Here is a 9,220-nt window from a genome sequence, read left to right on the forward strand (position 1 = left end):
GCTGCATAAATAAAGCTGCCTGAGGCTCACTAGACTGTGGCACCAGCAAGGGAAGGAGGCTCTGGGGACTTTCACAGGAGGTACACAGGACATCATTTGGGAACAGTGAAAGACAGTACACAGCAAGGCTCTGTACCCAACACTTGGGTCCAGAGTACCAAAATACTTCAATGTGCTCTCCCCTTCCCCCAGCCTCAGCTCATCAAAACTAGCACAGAAGTGTTCAGACAGGACAGAAAGCACCAAACAACTTGCTACAGCAGCACATGACAGGGTGGGAGACCCTTGTGCATGCTCTGGAGGTGAATCTTCATGCTGGTGGCTCCTCTTCTGGTTTGGGAGCTTCCATCCAGGGGTTTCAGGCAAATGGAGCTGTTTGACTTACAGCATGGAGCTGTTGTGCCACTAAAGGGCTGCTAGCCGAGAGGAACTCCTCGGGGGGCTGCCCGAGGAGGGTGGGTTTGTTTCTTTGTAAACACCAGGTGATGGAGCTCAGGTCTGTGCTCCACAGAGAAAGTCAAGTCTCAGGTGGCAGCTTTAGGGCTCTGCTTCCAGTACTGCAGGTTGGATTTTCATGGTGGTGGACTTGAGAGGGTAGTACCTGCCCTTCCATGTCTTCCAGAAGATGCCCTGCTTGCGCTCGTGCCGCTGCCGGGGGATGGAGCGGAAGTACTTCCCGTTGAGGTTGGCATGGCCACAGGTGCTGAACCACCAGCCACCTACCCAGGCAAGAGAGGCAGGGTTAACCCACAGCACTTCCAGACAGGAAACAAGCCCAGGCTCAAGGCAGATCCCTACTTTTCCAGGGCTTCAGGATGTTACCAGAGCACCTCACACACACACTCAAGCCCCATGTGCTGGGAAACCTGTGGCTGTCCCCTCCCTGGAGGTGTTCAAGGCCAGGCTGGATGAGGCCTTGAGCAACCTGGGTTGGTGGGAGGTGTCCCTGCCCATGGCAGGGGGTTGGTCCCTTCCAACCCAAACTGTTCTATCATTCTGTGCTTGGGGCAAGAACTGAATCATGAACCCCTCATGGCCTCAGCCTCCCTCCCAGTTCCCTGCACTACCCCCCCAAGATGCAGCTGTTCCTGGGCAGGGGACAAGTCCCTGACTTCCAGTCAACAGTTGGCTGGCTGAACCTGGATGTGCCCAGGTGGCCAAGAAAGCGTGGCCAGCAAGGCCAGGGCAAGGACTGTGCCCCTGGACTCAGCACTGGTAAAGTCACACCTTGAATTCTGGATTCAGTTTTGGGCTCCTCACTCCAGTCCAAGAAGGACTGAGAGGCTGGAGCAGGTCCAGGGAAGGGCAACAAAGCTGGAGAAGGGTCTGGAGATAGATCTGGGGAAGAGCAGCTGAGGGATCTGGGGCATTAAGCCCAGAGTAAAGAAGGCTCAGGGCAGACCTCCTTGCTCTTCTCCCTGAAAGGAGGTTGCAGCCAGGTGGGAGTTGGTCCTTTCCATCAAGAAGCAAGCTACCAGATGAGAGAAAACAGCCTCTAGCTGCCCCAGGGGAGGTTGAGCTTGGAGCTGAGGGGCAATTTTGTCCCCAAATCGTTGTCAAGGTCTGGCCCAGGCTGTCCAGGGCAGTGGTGGAGGGGCGGGGGGAGTTCAAAGCCATGGAGGTGTGGTGCTGAGGGCCATGGTTTAGTGGTGCCCTGGCAGTGCTGGGGTAAGGGCTGGACTTCATCTTCGAAGTCTTTTCCAACCTAGACCATTCTGCGATTCTAAGCCAGGCTTAACTTCAAATGGCTCAAGTTCCACAAAGCCACTGTCAGCCACCACCAGACAGAGGGCTGAGTGCCCACAGCTGGGAAGAAAGAGCTCACACTGACCTGAGAGGTGCTTGGCACAGTTTGTGTCAGCTTTGAGGTCATGGTCACGATCCCGAGTGGAGAAGGGCAGCTGCCTGAAGTCCCCAATGGAGTTTTCCAGCTCTCCAGACAGAGGTCCCAGCAGGTTGAGTGTGTAGGCTGTGCTCTCACCACCAAGGCTGAAGACAAACTGAACCACCTGGGAATTTCCCTCCCAGTCTTCCAGCTCAATCAGCAGATTGTATCTCCCCTCTTGGACCAGGTGATGCATCTTCTCCAGGCCCAGCCAGAAGTCACCTGAGACAAGAGACATTGCCTTGGCTGCAGGGATCCAAACTCACTGTGCCAAGCAGACATGAGCAGGCTCCACAGACAAAAAGGGACAGCCCAGGACACTGAGCATTTGAGCCACTGTCTGGCACCTGCAGGGCAAGTCAAGAGGACCAAGAACCCCCTCCTTCCCCTTCCTCAGCCCAACACTGTGCTGAGGCACACAGAGATGCCCAGGGGCCAGCAAGTTACAAGATAGCCTTTGTGATCCACCTACCGTGAAGGTCTCCAAAGCCATTCTTGTAGGCATCCCACAGCTGGTCGAAGTCCACAGAGCCATCTGTGCGCCTCTGGATCACTGTCCAGCCCCCCTCTGTGGGCAGGAAAAGCTGTCATTCAGGGGCACTGTTTACTACACCACCAGGCAAAGGGCTGTGGGACACCCCCACTGTTTTACCTGCAGTCATGTCACAGTAGACTTTGAAGGGCTGAGATCCTGCAGGCTGCACCTGGAAAACACCACTGCTCTGCTGCCCAGTCAGGAAGAGCTGGTGGCAGTCCTCTGGGAGCTCTGTGGGGGAAGGAAACAATGACTGAGGACATGGCCCTGAGTCCCTCAGCAGGTTGCTCCTACCACGGGCTCAGCACTTGCAGCCCTGGCCAGCAGCCCAGCCAGCTGTGCACAGCGGTGCCTGGGGCTCCGGACACGTGCTGGGGATGACAGCCTCTGACCTCAGCATCTCCAAATGCCGTGACCCTGCATCTTTCCATTTATCCAAACAGCTCCTTGGGCTTCCAGCCAAGGCAGAAGCCAGGCATTGGGCCAGCCTGGGGTGACCTAGGCTGGAGAGTGAGGATCCCTGTCGAGGAAAGGCCCTGAGGAGCTTCCCAGCTCCTTGTGCGACTGCAGCTGGCAGAAGCAGCCCATTTGGGGTGGGGTAATGCCAGGGCCAAGCACCCCCATCCCACCCTGAGCCTGAAGCTGCCTCAAAGGGCCTCAGAAGCAAAACAACCCCCCAGGTCCTGACATCAGGAAGGCCCTCGAGCATCCAGCACCTGACCTCTTGCTCCCAGTGACCATGGTGGTCCCAGCCAGACATCCTGCTGGGCAACCTGCCACCAGCGGGCACAGGGCCAGGCTGGGGTCACTGGTTTTGCCCAAGACACACCAAGCAGGGCAGGGAGGCAGAGTGCCCCAACTCACTGCACAAGTGGACTGCTGGGGGCAAGGCCACCCCTCAGCTTGTTCCCTCCATCCCCTCACCAGCTGGGCTCCCACCTCTCCTTCCTCCCCGTGGGACTTTGCCCGGAGCTGCCAGCAAGGCACCGTTTCAACAGCGCCGACAAAAGTCCACTCGCAGCCTCCGCCTGCGGCACTCGGGGGGCAGGCAGGGCGGGGGGGACCTGTTACAAAACCCCAGCCAAAAGGCCACAGGAGGATGTGCTGGGGAGGCTGCAGCCCCAGGCTGTCCCTGCAGTCAAGGGGCTCTTTGTCAGCCAGGACAGGTGCCCCCCTCACCCCCAGACAAAGGGGGGTCTGTTCTCCCTGCACAGGGCTGGGCTGGGGCTTGGTGGCTCACAGCTGCTGCCAGCGTGACCCCACGGCAGACGGTGCAGAAACTCAACGCCAAGTCTGGGCTGTGCCAGGTGCTAGCCCCAGGGCCAGGGCTGGCACTGGGTGGCAGTGGGGAGAAGACCTTTCCCCATGGCCACAGAGCCTCACATGGGGCAGAAGGGAGGAAAAATGGAGCCTGTGAGCTGCTGAAGGTCAAGAGCAGACCCCACAGGGCATCATCCCTGCCCCCATCCTTGCCAGGCACCTGGGGAGTCCCAGTGCTGCACTGTGGCAAAGAGCTACAACAGGAGGCAGGGTCAGTGTGGAGGGGACCTGGGGACAGCAATGTGACACCTTCCAGCAGCTGAACTCCCACTGAACTTTCCCCCTCCTTGGCATAGGCAGTTCCTCTCCCACCAGACAGCCCTGCAGCCAGGACAGCACATTGACATCCATCACACCCCTGGGCTGGTGTGGGCACAGGACTGATAGCACCAGGCCTACTGGACAAACATGTGGCCCCAAGACATCCCCCAAGCTCTGCACATCTGGCTGGAGGGAGAGTGCTTCACAGAGAAAGCCAGCTGCACCGCAGGGAGGCTGAGGGTATTCCTTACACCTAGGTGGATGCAGCCAGGGAAGCCAAATCAGGCTCAGAAGGAAAATCCACAACCTGTCCCCTTCACACACAGCTCCAGCCACCTCAGCTCAAGTGTGGCAGCAGGGAGGGGCTGGAGGCTGCTCTCTGCTCCTCACCTCCTCTCCCAGCCCTGTTGGGATTGTTCCCTGGGTGGGTGCTCAGTGGCCCCAGTGTGCAAAGTCAACCCCAGCCCTGGCTGTTCATTATCTGGGCCCTGGCCACTGACTGCACTTGGATCTCTTCTGCCTTCCTGGTGCAGTGGGGACATTTCTGCAGCTGAATGAGATGCAGCTGCTTGAATAGCCTCAGCTCAATCTTTTTGTTTGAGGAGCAGGCTCATTAGCTCCAGCTCACATTGCACATCTGTAGGGCACCAGCAGAACAAGACCTCCTGGCTGCTCTGGATGTTTTTCTTCCCCTCCTCCTTTATGTAGCCAAACAAGAGGGAAGAATCAACAAGGCAGGCTGGAGCTGCCCCAGGCACGGCCCCAGATTTACCCAACAGGATCTCCAGGCATGACAGGACATCACCTCCTGGGATAAACAACCTTTCTTGCAGATGGCAGGGCATGCCTGGAGCTGTTTGCATCACCTCCCCCTCACCCACCCCAACCCAACTATTTTGGAGTCCCAGAACCACGGGCAGACAGTGAGCAGGGCTCTACCTTTCCCCTACTGGGCTGGCTGCCAGCAAGCACAGGCTCTGCCTAAAGATCTGATCCTCTTTCTGCAAGCGATTAAACCTTTCACTCTCCAGGCTGCTTCAAGCCTTCAACTTTCACATGCTTGGCCCCATGCCAACTCTGGCCTGAAAAAACTTGTGTTCACTGGATGCAAATAAAAGGGTCTTTCTGAAAGAGCTGCTGGTGCAGTTCATCTCTGCTCCCCAGGGCCCTGCTGCGCCGTGGCTCTGCTCGACAATGGCTGGGAGCCGCTGGCACAAGGCAGCTCAGCACTGCCTGCTCTGGAGGCAGCCACAAGGCTCCCCAGGCAGAGGGCACGGGGCTGGGCTGCCAGGCAGTGCTCTGAGATCTGCCAGAAAACTCAACTCGGTAATGAGGGGAAGCCAATTTGTTTTCTGTCAGCAATATCAACATCAGGGATCAGGCAGGACAAAGGGGAGCTCACAGCTTGGCTGGGTAGGAGTCATGTTGCCCAGGGTACTGAGGATGCTCTGGGTCTCCCCAGTGGGGACAATGTGGCACCAGAGGGTGCTAAGCCCTCAGCAGCAGGCTTTGTAAGTGTTGCTGCCCCCAGCAGCACAGCCTACATCTGCCACCAGCAAGCAGAAGAGACCCAAATCCATCTTCCTGCACCCTGCTTTCAGAACTCAAGAGAAGAGCAGGGCAGTTGAACTGGTTGGGTTAGGTGACTTAAAGACTTTTTTCCATCCCAAATGACTCCTTGGCACACTCCTGAGGGCAAGGCATAGAGTGGGGAAAATAAAAATGGGGAAGAGAGATGCTTTGAGACTGTTATCTGGCTTGCTAGTGCTGCTCTGACCATGGGAGACCCTCACATAGCCCTGCTGTGTGCTGGCCAGCCCTGCCAGGCTGAGCACCAGGAGGAGTTCAGAGCCCTGTGTGCATTTCTCAGCTTGCCTGCATCGATTCTGCCGCTCTTTGTTCTGCCCACCCAGCTTGCAAGCACACCAGTGACAGCTCCAGGCTCACTATGTGCTTCCCCATAGCTATGTCCCAGGCAGGATTTCCCCAGGCATCCTCACCCTGCCTGGTTTCTGTTTGGCTCACATTGGACATCCCCAGACAGCTGCACAGATGGAGCCAGCACCATGATTTAGCTGACAACATGAGAGCAGCTGCTCCTGGCCAGAAAACCCTTTGGGGACAGCAGTTCCTGTCTGGAAGGGAGGCTGCAGGACACGGCACAGCCGAGGACTCCGCTCTGCTGCCTTTCACTTGGCAGGAGCTGCTCCAGCCCCTTGCCAGCAGAGAGGATGCTCCAGGCAGAGCCAGGAGCTCAGGATGCAGCATCCACCTGCCTGCTCCACTGCATGCTTCCCAGGGCTGCAAGTCCCTGGTGCTCCACTGCAGCTGAGCACCTTCTGCTGAGCACAGTGTGAGCTGAGGCACTTGTCTTCCATGTGAGCCCTAAACAGGAGCCAAGGGAGATGGACCCACAAGGCTCTAGCTCTCCTCCCAGGGCTTCCTAATTCTCCCCCTGGCACCAGCAGACATGCTGAGAAACAAACCCTCTCTGGTAAAGTGAAACCAGGTGAACAAGAGCTAAGTCCAAGAAGCACAGATGCTCCTTTCCTGTCTGTATTTCACCCCCCTGCTCCCCACCTGCCAATCCTCTTCGACAAATACCTGCTAGCAGTGTTTGTCCACTCCCCACCACATTCTTAATGTCAAGCAGGAAAATTCCTCTTAAATCCTTAAATTCCTGCTGCTGATCCAAAAGGCTAGGATCTGCCTGTGCTCCAGATCCCCTCTGCCTGGCCAATCTCCCAAGATCTGGGTTTGCAAGCAAATCTCACATCCTGACTCAGGACAACTGAACCTTTTGTTTCCAAACAGTTGCAACTGCTGAGGGTTGCTGCAGCAGGGCAGGATGGGCAGATACTCACTCTGCGTCAGCACGGGCTCCCCGCTGGCATTCTGGCTCTGGTTGGTGAGGCTGAGGCTCTTCAGGTTTATCTTCCACTTGGGAGCCTGTGTTTTGTTGTCCTTCAGGTGTAAAGGGATTAGTAGATTGACCTGGAAAAAACCAAAAAGCACAAGTCAGAACAGTTATCTCAGCTCATTTTCAATGCTGTTACTCAGGGCCAAGCTGCCAGCTGCTCTCCCTCGACCAGAGCTGAGGCTGAACTTGCCCAGAAACCTCAAGGAATAGGAGGCAGAATGTGGCTGTGGGTTTTCACACCCCTGCTAATGAGTTTATTCTGCAAAGAATGAGCCCACAGTCTGTTCCCACACACCAATTCCTTCTACTGCTTGCAGCTTGCTACCCCTGCACTGACAACTGGGGTCATAGTTTTTGTAGGGCTCCCAAAGCCAGATAGCAGCAGCACAACCAGTTCTGGTTCTGCTGTCCCTAGAGCACGGTGGTGCCAGGGTCCCACAGCACACAGGAGCAGCAGTGGTCCCCTCACCACACAGAGGGAAGAGAGCTCACCTTGCTCTGCAGGCTTTTGATCTGCAGATTCTGCTTGTCCAGCTTGTACTGCTGCTGCTTGATCTTCTGCAAGAGCTCCTCAATCCGCAGGTTCTGTGCATCCATCAGGGACTGGGTGGGGAAGAGCCAGGTAAGCCCTGCAGCTCTGGGCAGACCTGGCTGTGCCAGAGGTGCCGGTGCCCCAGCAGGGCTGCTCCCCACCAGCACCACCAGGTCTATCTCCCCCTCTCTCCTGCTTCCAGGATGGTGGAAAGCCCCCACTGCTCCGAGCGGACCCCGCCGTGTCCCGGAGGGCTGCTCCCTGCAGCAATCTCCTTCCAGCCGCTCCTGGCAGGCTCCGTCCCCTGCCTCGGCGGCTCCCCGCCATGCAAGAACCCCTCCCAGGCCGATCCCAGGTGTCTCGGGCGGGTCCGGTGCCCCCTCCCCTCAGGGCTCTTCCAGTGGCTCCCCCGGTCGCTCCCGCTGCCCGGCTGGGTCGGATCCTCCCCGCTCCCCCGGGGCTACGCCCGGTGCCTCCCTGCGTCAGGTCTCCCCCGCTCCCTTGCGGCCGCTCCTCCCGGTGCCCCCGGGCGGGTCTGGTCCCCGGGTTCGCGGGCGATGCTCACCTGCAGCGCTCCCAGGTCCCTGGCGCTCTGGTTGCCGCCCGGCCGTGCCTGCAGCGCTTGCCGAACGCGGCCCTCCAGCTGCTCCAGCCGGCCCTGGATCTCGGCTTTGTCGGCCGCCACCTCCTCCAGGCGCTGCCGCAGAGCCTCCGAAAGGTTGAGGAGCTGCCGGCCACGGCCCTCCAGCTCCCGCACGCTGTCCCGCAGCCGCTCGCCCCTCTCCTGCGCCTCCCGCGCCTGCCGCAGCAGCCGCCCCATGGAGCTGTTGTGTGCGTTCAGGCGGCTGCCCAGCTCCCGCATCTGCCCCTTGGTGCGGTCCACATGCTCCTTCAGGCCGTGCCCGAGCTGCAGCAGCCCGTGGGCGATCACATTCACCTCGTCCCAGGAGGCGAACTGCGCTCGCCGCTCCTTGCCTGCCATCGCTCGCCGCTCGGCGCCGGCCCGGCCCGCCGCGGGCCCCGGAGCCGCGGCCACGGCCGCCGCGGTGCACAGCAGCAGCGTTGCCCCGGTGAGCTGCATGGCTGCCCCGGTGAGCTGCACGCCGACCCCGCCGTCACCAGTGCCCGCCCCGCTGCCTCGCCCCGGCTTTTATCGCCGCCCGCGCACCGCGGCGGGGAGGGCCCCGGGACCGGCCCCTCCCCGCCCGGCCAGCCCCGCCGCTTTGTTCACCCTCCCCAGCCAGCCCGGTGCTCGGGCCGCCCCGCCCGCGCCGCCCGCGGCAGCCCCGGCTCCGAGCCTCGGCATCCCCCCCAGCCCCCGCCCCGAGCCTCGGTCCCTCTCCGCCGAGACCTGCCCGCGCCCGTCCTCACACCCCGTCCCATCCTCATGCCCATTTCCATTCCTATCCCTGTTCCCATTTCTCATCCTCGTTCCTATCCCCATCCCAGTCCTTGTCTTCATCCTCATCCCCATTTCCATTCCTATCCCTATCCCCATTCCCATCCCTGTTCTCATCCCTGTTTCCATCTCCACTCCCATCCTTGTCTGCATTCTCATCCCCATCTCCATCCCCACCCCTGTCCCCCTCTCTATTCCTTTCTCTGTCCCTATCCACCCCTGCTGCCTGCCCTGTTTGTAACCCTGCACTCATCTCTCCTGAGCCACTTGGTTCCCTATTGCTGTGGAGCCCCTGTCCCCAGGCCATGCCCCACTGGGAGCTGCTGGCCTTGGGGTGGGTGAGTGCCACAGGCATAGGGTTCCCAGGC

At 59.3% G+C, this 9,220-nt stretch overlaps 1 protein-coding gene across 1 annotated transcript; it reads right to left on the bottom strand.

Moving 5' to 3' along the window:
• Positions 1-254: 254 nt before the first annotated feature.
• On the bottom strand, positions 255-8,562 carry ANGPTL4 (angiopoietin like 4). The gene is made up of 7 exons (XM_054175471.1): positions 8,019-8,562; positions 7,414-7,524; positions 6,866-6,995; positions 2,538-2,651; positions 2,358-2,453; positions 1,832-2,107; positions 255-719 (listed from the first exon to the last, which is right to left on the bottom strand). Exons 1-7 carry the CDS (start codon positions 8,532-8,534, stop codon positions 538-540), a joined length of 1,425 nt encoding a protein of 474 aa, XP_054031446.1. The 5' UTR covers positions 8,535-8,562; the 3' UTR covers positions 255-537.
• Between the last annotated feature and the right edge of the window lie 658 nt (positions 8,563-9,220).

The sequence above is a fragment of the Dryobates pubescens genome, chromosome 31, assembly GCF_014839835.1.
Source record: "Dryobates pubescens isolate bDryPub1 chromosome 31, bDryPub1.pri, whole genome shotgun sequence".
In the NCBI taxonomy this organism is placed as follows: Eukaryota; Metazoa; Chordata; class Aves; order Piciformes; family Picidae; genus Dryobates; species Dryobates pubescens.